The following is a 23,541-nucleotide window of genomic DNA, read 5'->3' on the forward strand; positions in this document are numbered from 1 at the left end:
TTTATGTGCTTTTTCGTCATTTGTGTGTCTTGTCTGGAGAAACGCCGATCCAAGTTCTTCGCCCATTTTTAAATTGGGTTGTCTTCTGTTGTCCAGTTGTAGGAGTTCTTCATATTTTCTAGATCCTTATCAGATACGTGATTTTTTTCCCATTCTGTGGAGTATCTTTTCCCTTTCTTGCTAATGACTTTTAGTGCATATTTTAAGTTTTGATGAAGTTTATCTTTTTTTTTTCTTTTGTTGTACCTTTGGTGGCACATAAGACCCCCATTACCAAATCCAAGATCATGAAGTTTTACCCCTATCTTTTTTCCTGAGACTTCTATTGGTTTTAGCTGTTATCCTGGTAAATGATGTTCAATGATCCATTTGGAGTTTTCATACATGGTGTGAGGTAGGGATCCGGCGTCCTGTTTTTAAATGTGGATACCCCGTTTGTTGAAGAGACATGGTCTCCCATTGAATGGTCTTGCGCTCTTGTTGAAGATCAGTTGTCCGTAGATATAAGTATTCATTTCTGGACTCCGTGTTACTGGTCTCTATATCTCTCCTTATGCCAGTACCACACTATTTTGATGATTATGGCTTTATAGTAAGTTTTGAAATCAGGAACTAACTGTGGAGCCCTCCAGCTTTGTTCTTTTTCAGTATTTTGGAAATCATGATATATCTTGATATAGTTTTCTTCATGGTTCTTGTGCTTGGAATTCGTTGAGCTTCTTGGATTCCAGTATTTGACTAGAAATAGTTCCAGGGAACAGGGAAGGAAATCGCCAGTGAAACAATTCACAAAGCTGTCCCAGAACAAAAGGTTGAGAGGATCCACCCACAGGGGACAGGGAAAGACCCATACGGGACATCACTGTGCAATGCTAGATCACCAAGGACAGGATCCAAAAGCAGCTTCCGGAGGTGGGTGGGGAAACCCAGCTTACCCAGAGCCTCGGGAATGAGAAAAGCGTCTGACTTGATCTCTAGCAGGTGGAGGCTGGGAGGCGAGGGGGCAGAGCCTGAAAACATCTGGAACAGGAAGGCAGGCAGGCCACGCTCTCCTGTAACAGCAAACTGGCCTCCTGGCCCCAGAAAGCACTGGAAGATGTGCTCTGCCCGACAGGATCCTGAAGGGCACCCCCAGAACGGTGGGAAGGCAGGTCCCTGGCAAAGGGCTGGGCAGCCATGGGATGCAGCAGGACAGAGGGCTCCCGGCGATGCTCAGAGGGGGAGGGGACGTCACAGGCCTATACACACTCGAGTCACAGGCCTGGTAGGTAGAAAGTGGGGTTACATTAGTACCTAGCAAACACCACAAAAAGACTGTGTGAATGAAGGCTGGACAGCTGACCCTTGAGCAGCACAGAGGTCAGGGATGCCAGCCCTTCTCCCCCTGCGGTAGAAATTCTGTCACTTTTGTTCCTCAGAAACTTAACTGTGGGCAGCCTCCTGCCCAGTTGGTGCCCTCCTCCTGCATCACTTGCTGGTGATGCGTTAAATACGCTGTATTCTTATGTATATTCTGCTGGGCACACAAATACCGTAAATACTGTATTCTTACAGCAGACGAAGCTAGAGGGAAGAAGACGCTAGAACAGCAAGAAGAGAAGATACATTTACAGTATTTACGGTACTAGACTGTGGAGAAACATCCACGCGTGAGTGGCTCTGCGCAGTTTAAACCTGTGTCCACGGGTCGGCTGTGGAAGAAATTCAATCACAGTGCAGGATGCAACTAAGCTAGGAGGGAAGGCGGCTTAATTAAGGTCATGAAAGCCTGAACATCAATCTGTCCAGAAGTTACAAACTACATAGAAAGGATAGTTGTACTGGGGGGCAGGGCACGTAAGCTTCACCTTCCGATGTCACCAGTTAAATGAGCAGCACCATGAAGGCTTTGGAAATCCCACGTGGCAGATCCCACGAGCGGCCGCTGGAGGCACCGAACCTCTGGGTGGCCAGGAAGGCTCTGGGACCCGCTCTTTTCGTTCTAAGTCATCACCTAGAACTGTTTGACTCGTATCTGTGCATAACTGGTTAAAAAAAATAATCTTTTTACACAAAGCTGGTAAATCCAGTTTCTGGACCAAAGGGAAAATATCTTGCTCGTATTTCTGAAACTCAACAGTGGCCGTATTAGGCCTCTGTGGGCCAATGAGCTGGAGGAGAAGACAGCCCTGTCTGGTGGCCCGTTCTGAAGGATCACAAGATTCCCAGACGGGCCGGTTTACTTTCCCCCCAACAGTGCTGGTATTGTTCCCTTTCATAGCCTGGTCCCCTACACCACGGAGTGGACCGTATGCCGATGCTCGGCGTGGAGCCCAGAGCCTCCCCTCCGCCGTCCGCCCCAGCCCGGGCCTGACTTGGGGTCTGCACCGGAAGGCTGGTGGGAATAAACGTCCCTGGGGGCCCCTCCACCTTGTCAGGAGCCCGCCTACCCCTGCTGCCTACTTGGTGGCAAAAGACTGTGGCCCCAAGGGGCCTGCTCCCTCCCTCCTTCCCAGCCCCAGGAGCAGACCCGGTGGGCAGTGCCCGTGGCCGCAGGCGGTGGTTTTGGGGTAACTTCATGAGCTTCCCAGCTGGGCAGGGCCGTGGCGTAAGCAGCAGGCGTGGGCTCAGGAGCTCCCGCCAGCATGTCCCTGGCCGTCCCCGCTGTCACCTTCAGACGCTGCTCCTCTGGGGCCGTCCCCCGTGGAGCAGCGGGCCTTCCACAACAAGCCTCCGGTTGGCTGGCATGCTTCCCCCCCCCCCCGCCCCCATCCCCACAGCCTCTGGCACAGAGCAGCCCGGGTGCCGCTGGACACAGTTCCCTTGTCGTCCACACCTTGTCTCTAAGAGGAAGGCTCCTACCTGCAACCCTGGGCCTGGGCAGGGAGGGGCCACGCTCAGCGGGGCTGTGGCAGGAAGCCCCTCGCGCCGGGCACGGCCGGCAGGGGTCAGCACAGGCGGCTGCCGTGCCGACTGGACCAGACTCGGGCACGGCCACGCCTGGCTGCAGGGAAGCTGGCGTATGGGGTCTGTAGTCGGCCGCGGGCCCAGCTTAAAATGGCAGTGGGGGCGGCTAGTCCTAAGGAGAAAGAAAAATCAAACGTGAATGCTGACCCCCCCCCCCCCACCAAGGGCTCGCTTTCTGCTGGAACCCCCGAAGTGACAGACGTGCCTCGGACACTAGTGTCCCGGCGAGCGAGCCGATGGAGCTCCTCGGGTCCAAACCCGGGATCCGCCCCGCACGGCCGGCAGGCCCCTTCCTCCCACGGTCACTCCGGGCCGTGCCCAGCAGGCGTGGTTCGCCTGGTCTCTGGTGTCTCTCCCGGTGGGAGACAGAGGCCGCCTTCCGAGCTGCAGACCAGGGAGCACCGATCGCTCTCCTGTAGCCGCTTTGCCGCCACATGTGGGCACCTGGCGAGCTCGGCATCGGACGCACCACCCGGAGCCCCTGCAGGACCTGGGCCGGTGCGTGGGGGCAGCGCAGCCACGTCCACGGGTGGGGGCGGCCGAGCGCCTTCCGCCCCATTCCTGGTGCGACCAGCTGTGGACTGGCGGCCAGCCTGAGCCGGGTCCTCCGGCTTCGGCACCCCCGGAGTCTGGCCTTCCTGGCAGTTTCCTTCTTGCTGAATGAGCCACGACTGCGTCTCTTCCAGCAAGAAGCCCGGAGAGGGGACGTTTCCCCCACGGCCGCCTGGGGGTGGCCGTATTCTCGGCCCTTCTGTCACAGCTGGGTGCACGCTGGATTCCCGGAGCCCAGCCTGTGGGAGGAGGGGCCGGCTGTCCTCCACGATGGCCCGGCAGGTGCTGGAAGTAGCCTCTTCCTGGGTTTTGTCGCCTTGGCTTAAGATACCATCAGTGACACTTCACTCCTCGGGAGGCTGGCCTGACAGCTTGCCTTCTCATGTTCTCAGGAACACAGGCCAAAAGCAAGCTTCTTCCTGATCTACTGGATTAGTGACCATCAGGGGGAGAAAAGGCCCACGGTGGGGGGTGCTGGCCACCGCTGACCCCTAAGTGGGCAGGTATCTCCCCCTGTCCCGGGCATGGGCCTCTGCCACTCCCGGCAGGGGGACGTCGGAGCAGCCTTGGGGCGGGGGGGAGGGGGCAGCCTGACAGCACAGAGACACTAACAGCTCGTTCTGCGCCCAGCAGACGTTACCAGGCACCCCTTCACGCCAGACACGGCTCCAGGCCCAGGAATCACAAAGGCCTCCACACCGGACCCCCTGGTGGGTGGGATCAAGGACCGACTCCTGCTGCCGAGAAATTGGCGGGTGAAACGAGTGCGGTTTATCCACGTGGCGGAATATCACCCAGCCTTAAGAGGGAAGGACCTTCTGACACACGATATGGGGACGAACCTTGAGGACATTGTGCTCCATGAAGTAAACCAGTCACGGAAGTCACACTCACAGAGGCACCTAGAAGGGTCAGACCCATAAACACGAAAAGTAGAACGGGGGCCATCAGGGGCCAAGGGAGACGGATGGCGAGCGGGCGTATTTAATGGGGACCGAGTTTCAGTTTGGGGAAAACGGAAAGTTCTGGAGATGGACGGTGGGGATGGGTTGCACAACAATGTGAACATACCTAATGCCACAGAACGGTACGCTTAAAAATTTAGCTAAGATGGTGTATTTATGTTATGTGTATTTTACTACAATGACAGAAAAGAAAAAGCAGGAAAAGGGTTGCAGAGAGCGGAGAAGCAGGCTGAGCTGATGCCCACCGAAAGGGGACATTTGAGACTAGAAAGTTGTACGAGGCTGCCTAGCAGCGGATGGCAGGGAAGAATCCTATTTAGGCTTCAGGCACAGCCAGTGCAAAGGCCCCGGGGCAGAAATGTGCCGACAAAGTCACGACAGGCCCAAGGGACCAGGATGAGCAGGGGAGAACGTTCCAGAGCCGAGCCAAGGAGCTGCCCCTCATTTTGGGCTTGGTGCCTGTCTGACGCAGGAGCACTTTTGCCTGGTCACGGACAGACCGCCTCCCCAGAGCAGCGCCCTCACCACAGGCTGGCTTTGGTTATTCGGGTCAGCTCGCTGGTCTGGAGGTCACGCGTGACAAGTCCCACCCACAGACACGTGTGCGCTGATGCTCTGCACTGGGTGAGTCCCCGGCTTCCAAGGTCCCGGAGACGGTGTCCGGGCTGCTGGCTCTTACAGCAGAGGCCACGGGGTCAGGAGAACAGAGGAGCTTTAGAAGCCAGCGGGCGCGGCCAGGGTGGCCTGTCGATCCCTCTTAACCCTTTACCGGAACCACCGGGAGAGCGGGGAGAGGAGGGAGGCCTGGCCCGCTGACCGGGCAGGGTGAGGCAGACGCCAGCAGACGATGCCCCATCAGGGCACCACCCACCCTGGCGCCCGCTGGGGTCCCCGAAAGCTGGCCTTACGGCGGGAGGCCCGCTCTGGCTGCGCGGCGTGTCCCCCGGCTACCCGGGCAGGGTGCTCGTGGGCGCTCCACCAGGGCACACGCTCACCGGTGAGCAGGGACCCTGCGTGCTGCCTGGTGGGCGAGCTCGGCGGGCAGTGTGTTTGCAAGCTGATGGCCTCAGGATCGTTTGAGCCGTCTAGATATTTTAAATTTAAAATTGAGAATTTAACGTACAGTAACAAATACGTGCCAGGTATTTCTAATTTAGTGAATAAAATCAAAAGTTGCATTAAAAAAATTTTTTTTAACATTTATTCATTTTTGAGAAAGAGACAGCATGAGTGGGGGAGGGGCAGAGAGAGAGGGAGACACAGCATCCGAAACCGGCTCCAGGCTCCAAGCTGTCAGCACAGAGCCCGACGCGGGGCTCGAACCCACCATCAGTGAGATCCTGACCGGAGCCGAAGTCGGACACCTAACTGAGCCACCGAGGCGACCCAAAAGTTGCATTTCTAAACAGGTATTTACTCCACTAAAAGCTTACACCTTTAAGCAAAGGCAAAGGCAGATGAACCACGTGTGACGACCCTGAGAGACCATCCAAGGCCACTGACAAGACGGGAGGGCCGGGGGGCACAGGGACGGGAGGGCTGCTGGAAACCGCGGAGGCCGCGGTCAGACAACTCTGGATGACCCAGTTCTGACGTCACGGCGGGAACAAAACCTGGCCCAGGCTCAGAAGGGTCTCACTCAACGGCCAACGGCCCGGGAGAGCACGTGGGGCTGGAAATACCGCCGAGGCCACTGGGGAAAACTGTAAGCAGCCACCAGGCCCCGACACTGCAGAAAACGAACACTCCCGGGCAAAGATTCAGGATCCAAACGGTTACAGGACGTCCACTCGACGGGCAGCGAACCGTGAAACAACCTCTCCAATCCCAAGTAACGATGGTTTGCAAGCCGCGTTTTCCCCTTCCGGATCCCGGCGTTAACTGCGGGGCCTCCCGAGAGCTGGCGACGGACCACACACACGGGGTTCGGACAAGGCCCCGCGTCCCCGGCTTGGGACGTGCGTGTCCTGACAGGCCTGCCTCTGCCTCCCCCCCCCCCCCCCCCCCGACCTGTCTTCCAACCTCACTGTCCGTCCTGTTGCCACCCTGCTCCCACTCCAGGCGGAGAGGCCCCGAGAACGTCGGCCTGACAGCACGGGCGGCGGGTAACCCACTGCATCCTACGTCTCCTCGCGCTCGGGGCTGCGGCTGTGGGGCTACCCGGTGACTGGATCCAAAGAGGGACAAACCCCTTCGGGGCGGCCCCCCTTCAGCAGAGCACCGGGAGAGGAAAGACGAAACCCGGACGTTAGGGGCCCGTCCCCCCTCCCCCCCCCCCGGGAGGCCGTGTTCGCTCACAGGGGTGCTGGGGGGCAGGGCGGGGCCCGGGGAGACCCCCACCCGCCAGCCAGCCCGACCCTTCCCTCACAGGGAGCAAAGGCCCTAATCCACGAGGGGAGGAGCCACTGCGCCCCCTGAAGGCCCTACTTCTGGCCCGAGGCCCCCTGCCTCCCAAGACCGTTCCCCGACGGAAGGCAACCTGCCGCAGAGGCGCGAGCGGGCAGGGCTGAGAAGGGGGGCCCTGCGCCCCGGGACGTGCCCGCAGCAGAGGCTGAACCCGGAGGACCCGGACCTCCACCTCTGGCCTCGCCCGGGCTGGTGCTGGGGGCAGGGGCAGGGCCTCGCCGGCTGGAGGGACGTGGGGGTAAAAGGCTGCCGCGGAACTGGACTCCCCCTGCCCTGCACGGACGACCCGACAGAGGGGGAGGCCCATTCCCGGGCCCCGAGGACGACCCGCCCTGGTCCCCCTGCCCCTCCACCGCCACGCGGCCTTCCGTCCGAGTCAGGAGGCCCGACCCCCTCGTCAACCGAGCCAGACCCGAGAACACCTGCTTGCCACGCGCACCTGGCTCATCCGCCTACAGCCCTGCACCCACCACCCCTCACCTCTCCCCGGCCCGGGCGCCCCGGATGTCTCCGCAGAGGCCCTCAGGGGACCCTGTCGCGGCCCCCCGGCTGGGCCTGTGGGACGGCGCACACCGGGAGGACCCCGCGACGGCGGTCTCGGTGAGGAGGGTCCTACCCCCAGGCCACAGGCCCCCATTTCCGAGACGGAGCAGCTTCAAGCCCTAGATCCCTGACTATGGTGAGCCACCGGCGGGCTGGGCAGTGTTCACACTGGCCCTTCGGGGACCTGCCCACGACGTCCCCTGCCCTGCTCTGGGTTGCCAGGCCTCTTCGTTTTGACTTGCAGGACTCTCCCCTCAAACGTAAACGGGGACTCCCCGTTGGTTGTCGATGTTAGAAAAGAAAAACGCTTCTCTCAGATTCCCACCTGCTCAGTGCACAGCGTCCTTCCCTGACACAAACGCTTCCTCTGGATCCGGCCAAACCCACTGGGCCATTTACGTGTCTGGGGTCTTAAAAGGCTTCCCACGAGGTGAGAAAGACGCCCCTCATCATGTCCCACCGACCCAGCGCCGTCCCCCCGCGGCCCCCGGACCGCTGGCGTCGGCCCTCCCCCCACCTCTCTCCACCTGCCCTGATCAGCGACCTCCTGGGGGCCCAGCCCATCGTCCTCCACACGCTCAACTTCTCCTTCTAGAAACACTCCTTCCGTGGCTGCTCTGCCTCCGGCTCCAGCCGTGTCTAACAGAACTCTGGTCTCGAGAGCTCGGGTCTACACTGGCAGCGAGCGTAAACGGTTACAGGCCTCACCGCTTCTTTCTGACATGACCGCCGTGTTAGTATCAGAGGAAACTGAGGTGACGTAAAGCAAAATATTTTAAAACGTACCTGATTTCTTTCTACACGCCATTCTCTAAAAACGTCTAAGCAACTAAAGCCATCGACATCTTTAACACGTGCCTTTTCAACCACACTGCAACTTAAGAATTCCTCGTTCATATTAAAGTCACCACCGGCTTTTGCAGGCTGACGTCCTGGGTTCATTTAAATGACGATGCGGGACACGGAACCACCTGTGCGAGATCCTGCCTCCTAAATGCCGTCTGCGTGGAAAAGACCGGTCGGTCCAGTGCGCCACCCCGGGCAGGCCTTAGCTGAGAGCAGGCGGGCCACCTCCTTGGGCGGCTGGGCCTGGGCCTGGGGACAGGGGGCGGGACCAGGCCGGTGGGCGCCCCAGAAGGCAGCCCCGGGCCCGCCGCCTGCCTGGGGTCCTCTGTCTCCCGGTCCCACGTGCCTCGACGGCTCTGCTCTGCAGCTTTGCAAACTCGAGCGTAAAAACGGTTCAGGGATCTTAGGCCTTAGTGAGGACGGCAGGGCCTGTTGTAAAAGGGCAAAAGTAATTGCTGCTGAGAACTGCTTCTCAGAACGTCTAGAGCACAGCACTCGGGCCAAACACCATGCGCAGAACGTAATGACCTCTGCAGAGAATAACCGAATGCAAACATTGATCCAAACAGGTCTCTTATTTTCAGGATTCGCCACGTCATCACTCACTTACTCATCTCCCCAGACAGACGGATAGGATTTTATTAGTTACAACATTTTCGACAGGAGGGGAGGTGGGTGGGCGGAGGGGCTAGATGGGTGACGGGCGTTAAGGAGGCACCTGTTGGCACGAGCACCGGGTTTCGTATGGAAGTGAAGAACCACTGGGTTCTCTTCCTGAAGCCAAGACTGCAGAGTATGTTAACTAACTTGGATTTAAATAAAACCTCGGAGGAAAATAAATGTTAATTTTTGAGCTAGAATAAACCTTATAAACCAATCTCTTCCTTTTACCAACGAAGCCCTTGAACCCTCAAGGCGTCAAGGACCGGGCCAAGGTGTCACCTGGTTAACAATTCATGTCCGCCTCTCACCTCTGACCTAGTGGAGCCGGAGAGAGCACACAGGGGCTCGACTTGCCATCAAATTGCTCAGAACGTTTCCTAAAACGACAGACTTCAGAGCCGGCTCGTCGAGTCACCCGCAAGGCTTGCGATGAGATGCACTTTTTAAAAATACTTGAGTCCGCTGACCTTAGCCTCTAAGCATAAACAGTGTGGGGGGAGTTCAAACACACTGGCCTACGAAGAAGAAACCTCGCTGAAAAGGCTTTAATGTGGCGCTTCGACGTGTCCAGGAGCGGCCGTGGGTCATTCCACAACACGCGCTACGTCACCAACGAAGCGTTTTCCCATTACCGTCAAAATAATTACATTTATGATAGACCACAGCAAAAAACAAACAAAAGCTTTCCAATTCTTTCCCGGAACGCCAACAACTAATGGAAGTGAGCAGTTGAAGAAGATTCCAGAAAATGCAAATGGCCCTGAGTGCTCCAGTGCAATCCTCCTTTTCCAACAACGTGCAGGGGTCACTACGAGCCCCGCGTCACCAGCAAAACCTGTCAACAATTTGAATGTTTTCCTTAAAATGGAAAAACAGCTCACGGTGACACCAGCTTTACAAAATAACACATCCACGAAGCATGTTTCTATTTTTAATTTTTTTGCTTTGATAAATCAATTGCTTCACAAAAATCCCCTTTCGAGACAACAATCCAAGAAAACATATTGTTACAGTATTCACATTTTAAAGATTGTCAGTTCGTAGACCGAACACAACTAAAACAAAGGCAGATTGCTGGGTTATTTCCGTCCCTAACCGCCGGAGGTGGGCCTTGCCCACCGTCCAGGTAGGGTCGAGTTTGTCTAAAAGGCAAGGGCCCCGAGCCGGCTCACACAGGTAAGGGCCGCACAGAAAAGGCCGCCGCGACCCGCAGGTGCGCTCTGGTACCACCTGCCGCCCCACCGTGCGTCCCGGACAGAGACTGAAACGGACGTCACTACCTGCAGCCAGAAAACGGCAAGCCGGGTCCGGCGGCGGCGGCGGCTCGTCTGGGGACGGCGAAGCCGCGGGACGGGTAACGACATTCTTACTCTGGGTCTGGGGACACATCCGGAGCGTCCTTCTGGCGAAAAGTCAGGATCGAATCTGCTCCGTGAAAATGAACGCTCGAGGGAGTCCCATTTTCAAAGGTTCTCTTGAAGGTCCGAGGGCTGGAAGATGGGGGTTTATAAAATGCAAACCGACGACAGACACGCCGGGCAGCGGTTTTATGAACCGAAACGGCTTGCCACGCCAAGGTCGTCTCCGAGCACCTCGGTTATTTGAGGGGAGAGTGGGGGGGAAGCTCGGGCCTGTCCACGAGCGCCCTGTCTCTGGACGGCTTATCCTAGTCCTCCGAACCCGGTAAGAACTTCGAGCCTGAGGAAACCGGCTTCAGCCGCAGGGAGCGCGGTGCGTCACCGGGCACGGAAGGCCGATCTCAGGCCAGCGAGGGCAGCGGGACCCCGCACGGCCCCCGTCTGTCTCCGGACGGGCAGTCTGTGCAGCCCTCGACTAACAGGCTCCCGCAGCTCAGTGAACGTGACCCCTGGGGCGGTGGGGGCGGGGGGGAGCAGTGACCTGCCTGTGAGTCCACATGCACCCAAAGAGCGGGCAACTAGAGGGACTGGGGTGGGAGGAAGGTGGCTGGCTGGTGTCCACAGCTCCTGGTTTCAAGAAGTCCAACCAAGTTCGATTTAGGTCAAGTTAAAATGATCTACGAAACTTGTGTAGGCTTACTGAAAATGTTACAAATTGTTTATAAATAAGGAACGCAACTGTTGCTTAAAAGTGTTGTTCTCGCTCCAAAAGAGTTTACTCCGCTTTTTCTTTTAAAGCTCCTGAAGTAATTTTCAAAGAAAATTCTATGTATTTCTTACCGCCTCCTAAGTTACCTAGGAAATAAGTCTTCTGTGATTAACTGTAATTAACCAATTTTTGGGGGGGGGGGGGGGGATCAGTTCCAGAAAAAATCTGCCCCAGCTCCAGATATCCTGCAATGTAACCTTGGTCCGTAACTAATGACGGCTGTTGAATCTCCAGAACTGGCGACCTTCCCAAACACCAAACCACCTTTTAGAAACACGAACGCTGGGCGTCCCCTTTAAGACGACACAAAGGCTTGATGAGACAAGGTGGCTTGTCTTCTGAGCAAAAGCCCCACTTGCAAATAAATGAAAACAAAGGCAACAAAACCCGGTCTACTCTTTTGGTCTGCCTTGTCGCCGGGAAACGGAAGTCCTAAAATTACTCCAAACCTCATGTGATCAAGTCGGGGTTGGGGGTGGGGGTGGGGGTGGGGGTGGGGGTGGGGGTGGGGGCCCGGGAATCCCAAAGTGACGACGTACAGGGAGAAAATACTGACCCCGGGACCGACGGCAGACGCGTGTGAGCTGAGGCCGGAGAGCCCGCCCGGGGAGCTGTGTCGCTTTGGGGACGTGTTAATTGCGTAACAGCGCGGGTGCTGGTTACTGGGTCTCACTCTGAGCCAGTGGCACAGAGAACATCTTATATTAGTTTATAATAAACATTCTATGCATAACATAGGGCTGACTAAAAACTTCTAAAACAATACACAGCTAACTGGCGCAGTAACCATTTAACTGTAGTCGAGTTTAAATTAGACTGACGTGTGTGGTCACAGCTTCGGACTACTGGTTACCACCTCACTTAACTCACCTAGGTCCTATTTAGCAAACACCTTTAGATACAGGTTCAGATCAAGTGTGAAAGGCAATCTGAGCTTTTACACATACACTGAAGTCTGGAGGCGTCAAAATTTCATTAGACACTTGTTTCTTCTACCGTGCTACATGTCAATCACTCCCCCGGGACGGTGGAGAACCGTGGAATGCTAGCTACCTTTGGGCAGGTTCACTAAATTTGGTCAGTTCAGAACATTCCAAATTGAAATAGTAAGCACGTGTGTTTCTTCTCTAGAAATTTTATCCTCAATATAGTCATAATCCAATTCATAGCGAATTTATAAAAATAGCTTTTTATCCAATAATTCCAGCAAGGTAAAAATAGGAGTTTCTTTTCATATATAGCAAATGAAACAGGCTCACCAAGTCCGTGGGGACCTCGGCGTATGTCCACCAGAGCACGCTCACCACGGGCCACACGCACTTTGTTGCCGTGGGCGTCTACCTCGCACTGGCAGTTTTAAGGTGCAGAAGCTTCTCTCCAATCCGTGGGCGACACAAATCAATCAGCCCACCGGGACCTGCTTCAACCACAGAACGAAATTAAAACTGCATAATTTTCTAGAAAATGGCAGCACTATTCCTTAACTAATTAGGGGCTCACGGGGGTGTCTGTCATTCATCACATTTTTAGCGTTAAACCTTTAAAGAATCTCCTTAAAAACGCGCGCACGCACACACGCACACACACGCACACCGGAAAGTCGCCGCGCCCGCGAGGGCGCTCTCGAAGCTCACTATGAAATACAAAAGTGCATTCTTCTCCATCTACGTATAAAACATGTCAGAAATAAAAGTGTGTAAAATGTTTGCTGTGCAAACTGTAAAAAGTCAGGCCCGCCCCGCGGTTCTGGGCTGTGCCGGCCCTACTGCAGGGAGTCACTGTTCTCCAGGACCAGCCCGCTGATGTGGGTGGGGGCGAGCGCGGCCCCGCTGTCCCCCGTGCTGTCCACAGACTCGTCCTCGCTCTGCTCCGCCATCATGACCTGCTGTACCGCCAGGGTGGCGCCGTCCGAGGACAGAGACTGCAGGCTGTCCACGTTCATGCTCACGGGCGTGGTGATCGTCACGACGGCTCCTGCGGCAGAACGTTCAGATTAGCGCCCGCCCAGGGAGACACTTCGTGACCCAGCCGGGTGCCGTTCGCTCCTCTGACCTCGTGTCGGGGCCCCCACGCGAGTCTCTGGGACGATCGCCAGGGGTTAGGAGACGTCAGACCCTCCTCCGCTAATACGCAGCGCAAGTTCCTGGTCTGCAGGCGGTCCGTAAGGGGCTATACGGACGCGGGTGTGCAGGGCAGAAGCAGGAGCCGCAAGGGAACAGGAGACCAGGACGCAGGACAAGGGACAAGACGAGGAGCAAAGAGACAAAGGCAAGGGGCCAGGGTCGCAGTCGGGGAGACCGTGTGACAAGGGGAACAAGGAGGACCCTGGGACACGCTGGTCCCCAGCAGCCCAGGGGGCTCACACGCTCGTCCCTGAAGGTCTCCAGGAGCAGCGACAAGTGACGACGGCAGCGGGAGACAGTGTCGGGCGGTAGAATGTGGGAAACGCTTTTAAAGAGATTCACTCATCCGTCCTTGCCCACCGCACAGTACGTCACGTCATGTCACAGATGCGCTGGGAGCATATACGGGAGACTGGTGATAAGGACGCTTTCTGGAGAAGATCAGAAGCCAAGACGGGGCAGAAACTTACTGGTCACTGGCAAGTCTTGCTTGAACTTCTCCCCCAATACACAGGCACTGCCTTTTCCAAGGCCGGAAGGAGGGAGCGAAACCTAATACTAATCCTAAGTAATTTGGATTAAAAGACAAAACAAGAACTGAAAATATAAATTACTTAAACCTAAGGCCACCGCATATCAAAACCCAAACGATGAAGCTTCAAATGCACACACCGGCCCTCAAGGAACAGAACGAAGCGCGATGCACAGCCCGCTGCGAGGGGCCCGTCCCAACCGCGAGGCCGGCACATCTGTGGACAGCCCGGCTCGTCCGTTCGGTGGAGGCAGGTCCGCACGGGCGGCAGGAGACAATCAAGCCCCGGGGAAGAACCAGCTGGAAAGATCGGAAGACGATGCCCAGGCCGGGCGGGTGGAGGGGCGTGGGGGTGGGGTGCCACCCGAGGTCCGGCCTTGGTTGCGGGGGGTCTGCCCAGGGCTGAGCACCGCTGGTCACCAAACGAGGGCCGATCACCGAGCAGGGCACGAGAGGGTCCCTTCAGGGCTGGAACAGAGCTCGGGAGCCTTGCCCCCATGCAAAAGCACCCGCCCCCAGCAAGGTGGCATTCACGAGGCCTGCCATCCAGTCCAGGATCACCAGGCAGGAAAACCACCCACAGTGAGCAGAAAACCGGGTCACCGGAAACCAGCCTGGGGCTGACAGATGTTAGAACCAGCAGAGGAGGCCATCAAAGCGGTTGTTGTGACTGTATGCTACGAAGGAGAGCCACGAGAGCCGCCAAAGACTGTCCCGAACTTCCGGAAACGCGCACTAGGATGTCTACCCTGAGACACGCCCGTGGTGGGACCGGTGGCAGCTTAACCACGGGAGAAAAGGTTAGCGAAGCCCCAACACAGACGTGGAAACTATCAAAACGGAAACGAGAGACGGAATCCCAAACCCTAGAAAGAACAGCAGGACAGACGGGGACCTGGGGGCCCGGAGGGGGCGGGGCGGGGGGGGCGGTGTCAGAAAGTGTTTGAAGACGTAACGGCCTCGAACTTTCCTCGGGAACAGCAAACTGCTGAGAAAAACAGGAAGAACGAGACAGTGGGGACAGGCTGGGAACACCACCTACACACCGAGAACCACACGCACCCAGACAGTCCACACCTGGGCAAGGCGTGCCCACGGAAAGGTGCTTATGGAGCATGCGGGGACGGGGGCCTGTGATGAGGGAGAGGGACACCGTCAGAGGGGACCAGCCACGGGGGCTCACGGGGAAAAGGGGTGAGATGCCAGGTGGTGGGGCTGGCAGAGCTCCATCCTGAGCTCCGAGCTCCCAGGGACAAGAAACACGAAAAGGGGCAAAAGGACAGAACGCACAGGACACCGGGCCTCCCAGACGCACCGCGCTCCGTACGCGATGCCTCCCTCACGCGTCACGCGCGAAACACGGCAGCCGCCGCGACCCAAGGCTCACGGCTGCCACCGCAGTCAAGGCCGTCCCTGCCCACACCCCTGCTGCCCCCAAGCAGCCAGGCCCTCCCCCAGCCTCTGGGCCCCCCCCCCACGGCCCCCCTCCCCATCCCTGTCCCCACCGCCCCCCCAGCCCCCGCGAGGCCCACCTTCCGACATGGCCAGCTCGCTGGGCGGCGGCTGTGCAGCTCCCGAGGCGATGGAGTCGGGCCAAAACCTCTGGACCGGTCTGTTCTGAGCTGTCTTCTTCTTAGTTTTTGGGGTTTCTGAGCAACTGGAATCCAACATGGGCTGAAGAATCCGTCTTCTGGCGTTGATGAACCTGGGTGTGGAGGGCGACACCAGAAGCGGTCACTGGGACAGCAAACGCCCCTACAGGGGAGGCGTCAGAGCCAGCCTGGACCTCAGGTGGCCCGCGCACCTCTCCCCCGGCCCAGCGCACGTGGATGGCAGGTGGGGCGCCGGTGTCCCCGGGGAGGGGCCCGGGGAGCGGCCACACTGCACACCCGGGGGTCCTGTCCCGCCCTGACCTCGTGGTCACCTCCAAGCACGGCTCCGGGACCAGACCTGCGACCCTGCACGCCGCTCACGACGGGCCAGTCCCAGAGGAACTAAGTTCCTAGGTCACTAACCGCCCCCACCACGAGGCAGCTCAGAAGCGACTCACCACCCCCACGGGGACCCGACCCCTGACCCCGCACGCGCACAACCACTGCTGCGGGAGCCTGAGGTCGGCAGGGCAGGCGGCTCGTAAGCGTGTGGACGGAAAGCCTGCACCCCTGCCGGCACCCGGGAGGGGGCTCTGTCTCCCCGCGCCCCCCCCACCTGCCGTGACCGCAGCCTGCGGGACGCCCACGGCCGCTGGCGAGCTCAGACCGCACGCTCCGACCGGGCCACAGCTGCACTGGCCGGGCCTCCTCCAGGAGGACAGCGACAGGGGCTCACCTCTCGCCGCAGCCCAGCCCGCTAACCCCCGCAGCGGGACCCTGACAGCAAGAGAAAGCCAAGCACCAGCGGACACGCGGGCTCTACTTCTGTCCCGGTGCTGTGCCACCACACGCTGCTCTCGGTGCCCCCGACACAGAGCAGAGCTGGGCCCGGACCAGTGACAAGGTCACTTAGCGTTAAAATCCTAACGGTCCTGGGTGCCTGGCTGGCCCGCTCGTGATCTCAGGTCGTGAATTCGAACCCCACGTTGGGGGTAGAGATTATTCAAATAGAGTTTAAAAAATATAACCCTCGCGTTCAAAACCATCTACAATTGCAGGAAGATACGCTCTAAAAACAGAAACAAGCAGGAGCTCCTGGGTGGCTCTGTTGGTTAAGCGTCCGATGTCGGCTCAGGCCATAATCTCACGGTTCGTGGGTTCGAGCCCCGCGTCGGGCTCTGTGCTGACGGCTCGGAGCCTGGAGCCTGCTTCAGATTCTGTCTGTCTGTCTCTCTCTCTCTGCCCCTCCCCTGCTCGTGCTCTGTTTCTCTCTCAAAAACAAACATTAACCAAAATTTAAAAAAAAAAAAAAAAGTTGAGGTCAAACCTTCTAGACAAGACAATTCTGCTAACAAAGCTCAAGGAAGTCAACCCTGAAGAAAAGCGGGAAGGCCGGGCAGCGGCAAAAGCATCACAATGTGCAAACAAGTGTCTCTAACATTCACCCCCAACGGATCGAGCACTGGTAGGACCGAACCGAGACAGGACGTGTCACACGAGGGGACAGGAGGAAACGGAGCGTGTCCTAGGCCGTCACGAACGTCACAGCGACAACACGTGTGAAACCTCCGTTTCTGCCAACGGCATTTCAAGATTCCACAGGAGACAGTTCGAGGACTATGGTCTATCACCGGCTCCCAAAACCGCAACAATGGCCCACGCAGGATACCGGAGATGTTTGGTGCGGTACCTGAGCACACGTCCCGCACAGACGACTGCGTATGCCGGGAGACCCCGTCACGTACCCCGGAGCCCACCTGACCTTCAGGTGTAAGCTCTAACGGTATTTCCGACTGATAGCACGTGTGCTCTCTTCTCTTCTACACGGGCCCGTTCTGTAAGCTGGACTCGCGTCCACACGTGCGCGCGTGAACACAAAGGACACAAGTGACAGGCGCACAGAACGGAAGCGCGCCCCTGGAGCCCAGCGCCATTGCTGACGGGAGCGGCCCTGATTTCCGGGACACGCGGTCAGGGCTCAGGCGTCCACGACAGTACGCGACACCGGGGTTAGAACAGGAGGACGTGTCATCAACGAAGTCGACCTGTCCCAGGGGTGTCCCTCGTAGGGCCCCGAGGTCCCCACAGGACCCCGCTGCGGGTGGGACCACCACCTGGACCCCCACTCAGAGCTGAACAAAGTGGCACAAGGCTCCCAAAGGTGGGAGAGCCACGGGGGGTGCCCCCGAGGTCAGGATGCCTCGTGGCGGCCGTCACCACCCGGAGGAGGTTACCCACAAAAACAGGCCATCGGCACTGAGCGTGGGGGCTCGGGGCGAGAAACACGGCGGGGACACGCGAGTCTAACTGCACAAGCAGCGTGTGGGCAGAGAGTCCACCGCGAGGGCCACTGATCCCCGAAAGCTGAGAGCGTGCGCTGATCTCTTCCCAAGCCTCCCGCCACCGATCCCAGTCCTGACGACAGCGCTGCTGGTCACGAGAACTCAGGAACCTTCAGCCAAATTCCGCTATTTATTAGCGTCCGTACTTTCAAGGGTTCTATCGCGCCGACTGGCACGACCCCGGGGAGCGAGCGCATCTTACCAGTTGTTAACTTGGAGTAGTGTCAAATTTGTCTGAGCAGCGATTTGTTTTTTCTCATCTTCTGTCGGGTAGGGGTGCTACGAACAAGAAGAAAAGTTACCGTGAACCTCGGTGTTTACACAGGAAGTCCGGCTTCTCTGGGTAGACGAGAGACGCGTGAACAGTCCTTAGTAAGACCGCTAAGTAGTGGGGCGCCTGGGCGGGCGGGTCAGTGGGTTCAGCGTCCAACTCCCCCCGATTTTGGCTCAGGTCGTGATCTCACGGTTTGTGAGCCTGAGCCCCGAGTCAGGCTGACGGTGTGGAGCCCGCTTGCAATTCTCTCCCTGTCCCTCCCTCTCTGCCCCTCCCCCTGCGTGCGTGCTCTCTCTCTCTCTCTGTCTCTCTCTCTCTGAAAATGAATAAACATTAACGAAACGACTGGTGAGCAGCGACAGTGTTCTGCTAAAACACCTTCAGCCTCACAAACTTGTCTTAGAAACGTCCTGCACAGAATGCAGCATCTCCCGGAGCCGCTCAGCGCCAACGCGGCGGTTGGGGCACAAAGGCGGGCTGCGACAGCCGGAGGCTCACAGACGGCACGAGTGGCGCCCCCACCGCCAGGAGCTGCGGCCACCGTGGGGGTCACTGTCCCAACCACGTGATACGGCCGCTAATTTAGGGACCGCCCCGCCGAGGGTACGTTAGGAGCGCACGCGCGGACACAGGCTTGAGCTCTGACCCGGCCAGGCGGCACGGACATCAGGCTGCACGTCCTACAGGGAACCGCTTTGCTCGGTCACTTCTGAGACACGGCGGTCATCCCCATTCTACAGATGAGGAAACTGAGGCAGGAGGGCACACGCGCTCCCCATCCGACGGCTGGGTAAACGGGAGGGCGCGGGGAAGGGGCAGGGCAGGCTGTTCCAGGCCCGTCCCGCGGGGTGACACGTTTCTGTCACAGGTGTCGTGAGGAGACACCGACAAGGGGCCGCGCGGACGGCTTTTCGGGAGCCGCCCCGCTAGGTCAGCGTGTGCGGTCAGCGGACCGAGCCACCGCTGGGGATGCGCGGGTCCGCTACGTCACTCCTTCCCTTGTGATTAGTACCTTTCACTTAAAAAAAACAGCATTAAACCAGAAGTACGTATCAAAAGTCACAGAGGTCCCAAAGGAAGGTAATTCCCACCTACGGCACAGACGGTTTCTCCAGGACTGATTACCGTCCGCACGCAGAAACCGTGAAGACGTTTACTCTCAGACCTACGCGCACCCACGTCCCTTGTGGACGCCCCGGGGCCCCGGAGAGCACACGGGGGGCAGAGGCTCCCGTGAGTATCACTCGGTGGGCGGGAGTCATGCCGGTGGGGCGCCACGCTCACCCCCCCCGCAGCGTGCCTGCTCCCTCAGACGACGGCGGTTCGATCGGTCGGCCCGCAGCACACGGCCGGAGGTAGAGGCCGTGCAAATGCAAATACCGTACTTGCGGGGGCGCCTGGGGGGTTCGGTGAGTTAAAGGCGCAACTCTTGATTCCGGCTCGGGTCGTGATCTCAGGGTTCGTGGGTTCGAGTCCCGCGCTGGGCTCTGAGCTGAAAGAGCAGAGCCGCTTGGGACTCTCTCTCTCTCTCTCTCTCTCTCTCTCTCTGCCTTTCCCTCATTCTCTCTCTTTCTCTCTCTCAAAATAAATAAACTTAAAAAAATAATAAATAGAAGCTGATAAAATCAAAGGGGGCAGGAAACCTAAGTGCTTTCACCAAAAACAAAAGAAAAGACAAAGAAAGCCATCACACAGCAGAAAACGCTATCCTAGCGTATTGGGAACACCACCGGAGAGGATGCGATTTCCGAGACATGAGGGCAAGAGAGACAGAAAATGCTTCATGGGGGGAAACAAAGGAACATTTTACTTCAACCTTATCACAGGGTTTACCGTTTCACAAATCATTACGACGTTAAAGGAAACTTAAAACAAAAACACCGATTCTACCACCCGTCTGTAGCGTGACGACCACGCATCGGCTGTGAGATCACAGTGGGCTCAGACGTGGGTACGTCCCACCCTCAGTCCCTGCCACCTGCCCGAACCTTCCTGGCGCCCCAGCTCTCACTGCCGACTTGACCAGCTGTGTAACCTAACCGTCCGGCAGACAGGTGTGTCCTAAACCCCACGCCCAGTCTTCGCGTCGGGATACCCAACATCGCTGTGCCCGTCATCCATAAAGCCTCTCCTCTTGACGTGAAACCTTTCGGGACACGTTTCCAGGTGTGGCCACGCCGCTCAGAGACAGCACTGTCCTCTCTGACACGTGTTGCCGTGTCCTGCAGGCGGGGGTGGCTAGCGGAGAACAGGACAGCAGAGCAGGAGGGAAGCGGGGGCCCGGCTCCCTCAGGGCCTTCCCTCCAGGAAAGGGAGAGGGGTCCTGCCCCCCTCCCCGTCCCGACTGCTCAGCGACATCACATGCCGGTTCAAAGCCTCGAGCCAGCTGCTACTTTGGACCGTCACCTCCCGGGTAGGGAGCCTGACGCCAGTCAGAGAAAAGGGGGTGCCACCCGGCCGCGGCAAGGGCCAAACCCCAGAAGACGCGGGATGACCGAGATGGACGCTGGCCTCGTGGCTCACAGCCGGGGTGAGGACGGAGACCGGTCCCGGGAACAAAGGCAGGCCGCGGGCCCAGGCAGCGGGCTTCCCGAACGGTGGATGCAGGGAAAGGGCGCGAGGAGCCCTGGGTCCGACAGGCACCTCGCTGACAAGCACGGCGCACTGGGATGCGGACGGGGAGCGCGGGGCAGGGAGGAAGAGGCCGGGCAACCAAAGGCACGAGCAGGCGCCCATGGCAGCGACGGAGAGGGGCAGAGCCAGCCCACGGCCACGGCGATCAGGGGCGCGGGCGCTCCGTGTGGTCGCGTGGAGGCCGGGGCCGCGGGGGCAGGGGGCGCGTGCACCAGAGAAAACAAGCCGGGATGAAGGCGCCCAGCCGCGAAGCTGGTTCCCGAGGCTTCCGGGCAGCTCCCTGCTGGACCTCCCGACCTCCTGTCCCTCCTCACTACACAAAGGCCCCTCCTTCCGCCGGACGTGGCTGTAACGCAGCACGTGGTGTCCACTTTCCCACCTCGGTCTCGCCACACGCTCCCCCGAAAGCCAACCTGGTCTCTCCTGGTCCCGGCCAGCAGGCTGGGCGCTCACTCCTGGAAGCTGCTCCGGGCCACACGCCTCCCGCAGGCTCAGGGGCACGCGGGCTGAGGGTGTCCCCCGCTGAACGGAGCAGCGAGTACGTGCTTCCCGGGAGGGGCCACCTTGCGGAGACGACGCGGCCGTGACCCAGGGGAGGAAACAGGCGCGCGCACACAACGTGGATGGGCGGGTGCTGTCTGTGGGCCCCACTCTGTGTCACGTGCCCCCCCCCCCCCCCCCGTCCGCATCGCCATCTTCGACCTTCCCACCTCTTCCTTCCAAGTCCAATACGTGCGACATCGCGCCGCCTGCCCGGGTGTTGCCCCGACCCAGCCTCTGCCTGCCCGCCTCCCTAACTGACCTCACCCCACCTCACCCCGTCATCACTCACGGGGAGCTGGCTCTCACGCACGCACGGGACTGACGTGAGCTGAAGGGATTCCCTTTTCACCGGGGGTGCCCTCCTGTTTAAGTCACTCGAGGGGGGGACCTCCGGGTTTTGGTAACCCTCCTTCCGTCCCGTACTCCACCCCGACGTCTAGACGGTCGACAAAAGACCGATACTTCACGCCGGGCCTGCTCGCGCAGACCCGCACATCTTTCCCGGGAAGCGCGCCAGAAAGCGAGCAGCTCGGGGCGCGGCTAGCGGTGCGGTCACTTGCGTTCTTACCCCTATGTGCTGGAAGAGCCAAGACCTCATCACGTTGGTGGCATGCTTCGGCAAAACGCCCCTTTTATTCTTGGATGAGCCGTCATCTTGATGCAAGATGCTGAGATCTTGGTTTAACTGTAACTGGAGCTTTTAAACAATTGAAAAGAAAATGTTAGAAAGCACAGAAAATCATGACACGTCCAACTGGCTCAGGACTTCGGATGGAGACCACAGCCAAAGATCTACGGGTAAACGACTTGTCGATAGCAGGGGCACGTGCACTGGGGCGGGTGCAGGCTATTCGGGGCGGGAGGAGGATCCCGGGGCATTGTGGCCACGGGCACGGCTGTCTCGCTGTCAGTGGCCCCTCATCTGGAGAGGCAGGTGACACGGGCACCGACAGGTCCCCGGGGTCGCTCCCCTGTCGACATGCCAACCCCACGGCCCTCTCATCCACTGCCCGTTTTCGCCTTGCGTCCTCTGGTAAGGGACGTGACAGAACCCCGCTCGCCCAGCCGAGAGAGCTGTCAGGCAATCAACGAGAACGGGCAGGAAGGCTTGGGGCTGGAGATGGCCCGTCGGCCGAGCAGGGGGCAAAGGCACACACAGGAGCAGACAGAAGCATCACAGAGCGAGGGACGAGGGACCGCCGGCGGCCCAGACGCCTCCACAGCCACGACAGATGCTCCCACCCCCCGCGGAGAGCAGGGAACACGCTCTGTCCGTTGCCTTTCAAAAGGAAGGACGGGCAGGGCTCCGCGAATGTCCTGCACACAAACGAAAGAGAGATCTGATGTCTGTAAGGACAGGCCTCAGGCCCCGGCAGGTCCCAGGCGCCGCACCTGATGCCCAGCACGCCCGTGCGGACGCTGTCATCAGTGCTCACGACACGGGCAGGGGACGAAAGCGATCACCACTCACCAGGGCCTCACACACACACAGCAGAGACCTCTCTACTGTTACACTTGAATTTAGAACTTATGTATGAAACGGACTCCACAAGAAAATGAACATCAACTTCAATGTGATGCATTCATAGACACAGTTGATTCACCATGACCTGAGCCGAAGTTAGATGCTTAACTGACTGGGGCACCCGGGTGCCCCCACAGACACAGTTTAAAGGATTTGGAACTCAGGGCGCCTGGGTGGCTCAGTCGGTTAAGCGTCCAACTTCGGCTCAAATCATGATCTCACTGTTCATGAGTTCAAGCCCCGCGTCGGGCTCTGTGCTGACAGCTCAGAGCCGGGAGCCTGCTTTGCATTCTATGTCTCCCTCTCTGTCTGTGCTCCTGCTCTGCTCGTGCTCTCTCTCTCTCTCTCTCTCTCAAATATAAACATTAAAAATTTTTGAAAAAAAAGAAAGGATCTGGAACTTTACTTTGGAGAGGTCACCGTATTATCTGTGCTTCCTCTGGATTTATATCACTTTGGATACATTCTTTAAAAGCCTCAACAATATCATCTAAACAGAATTTATGACTTAAAGGAGACGTTAAGACACTGACTGTACCTAAAATATCTTAAAACCAAAGACTGTTATCCAGGGCATAAGAGTTTTCGGAAACAGGTTTCCTTGCCGGAGGCTGAAAGCGGGTGGTGTCGAGCGCCCTCTCCGTGCTCCTACGCGGGCACAGGGAAGAGCGGGAAGTGACCTTCCAGCAGGAGTTCCCAAGCACCAGGGGCCACACTTCAGCTTGTCGCCTTATTGGTCTCAATTAACGTGTCATGTCCCTCATGAAGCTTGACGTGGGCTCAGTGTCGCTTTTCTTGTGCAGGGCTGAAGCAACCGTGGGCTCAAAAATAGGCCCAGTGACGGCTGGCCGTGTGACCGGACCCCACGGATGGCGTCAACGGGGTCTGAGAGGGCCGGCGAGGCTGCGTGAGGAAGCAGACCGAGGGC

At 58.3% G+C, this 23,541-nt stretch overlaps 1 protein-coding gene across 2 annotated transcripts in view; it reads right to left on the bottom strand.

The window, feature by feature from the left end:
• Positions 1-12,337: 12,337 nt before the first annotated feature.
• PKNOX1 (PBX/knotted 1 homeobox 1) overlaps positions 12,338-23,541 on the bottom strand; it is a 31,596-nt gene continuing 20,392 nt past the window's right edge. For both annotated transcript variants that reach the window (XM_049627789.1, XM_049627788.1), the window contains exons 8-11: positions 21,657-21,785; positions 17,840-17,916; positions 15,236-15,408; positions 12,338-13,022 (exon numbers count right to left, since the gene is read on the bottom strand). In XM_049627789.1, the coding sequence (XP_049483746.1) occupies positions 12,811-13,022; positions 15,236-15,408; positions 17,840-17,916; positions 21,657-21,785 (591 nt within the window). In that variant the 3' untranslated portion in view covers positions 12,338-12,810. The remainder of the gene's footprint in view (positions 13,023-15,235; positions 15,409-17,839; positions 17,917-21,656; positions 21,786-23,541) is intronic.

This window comes from Panthera uncia, chromosome C2 (assembly GCF_023721935.1).
Source record: "Panthera uncia isolate 11264 chromosome C2, Puncia_PCG_1.0, whole genome shotgun sequence".
In the NCBI taxonomy this organism is placed as follows: domain Eukaryota; kingdom Metazoa; phylum Chordata; class Mammalia; order Carnivora; family Felidae; genus Panthera; species Panthera uncia.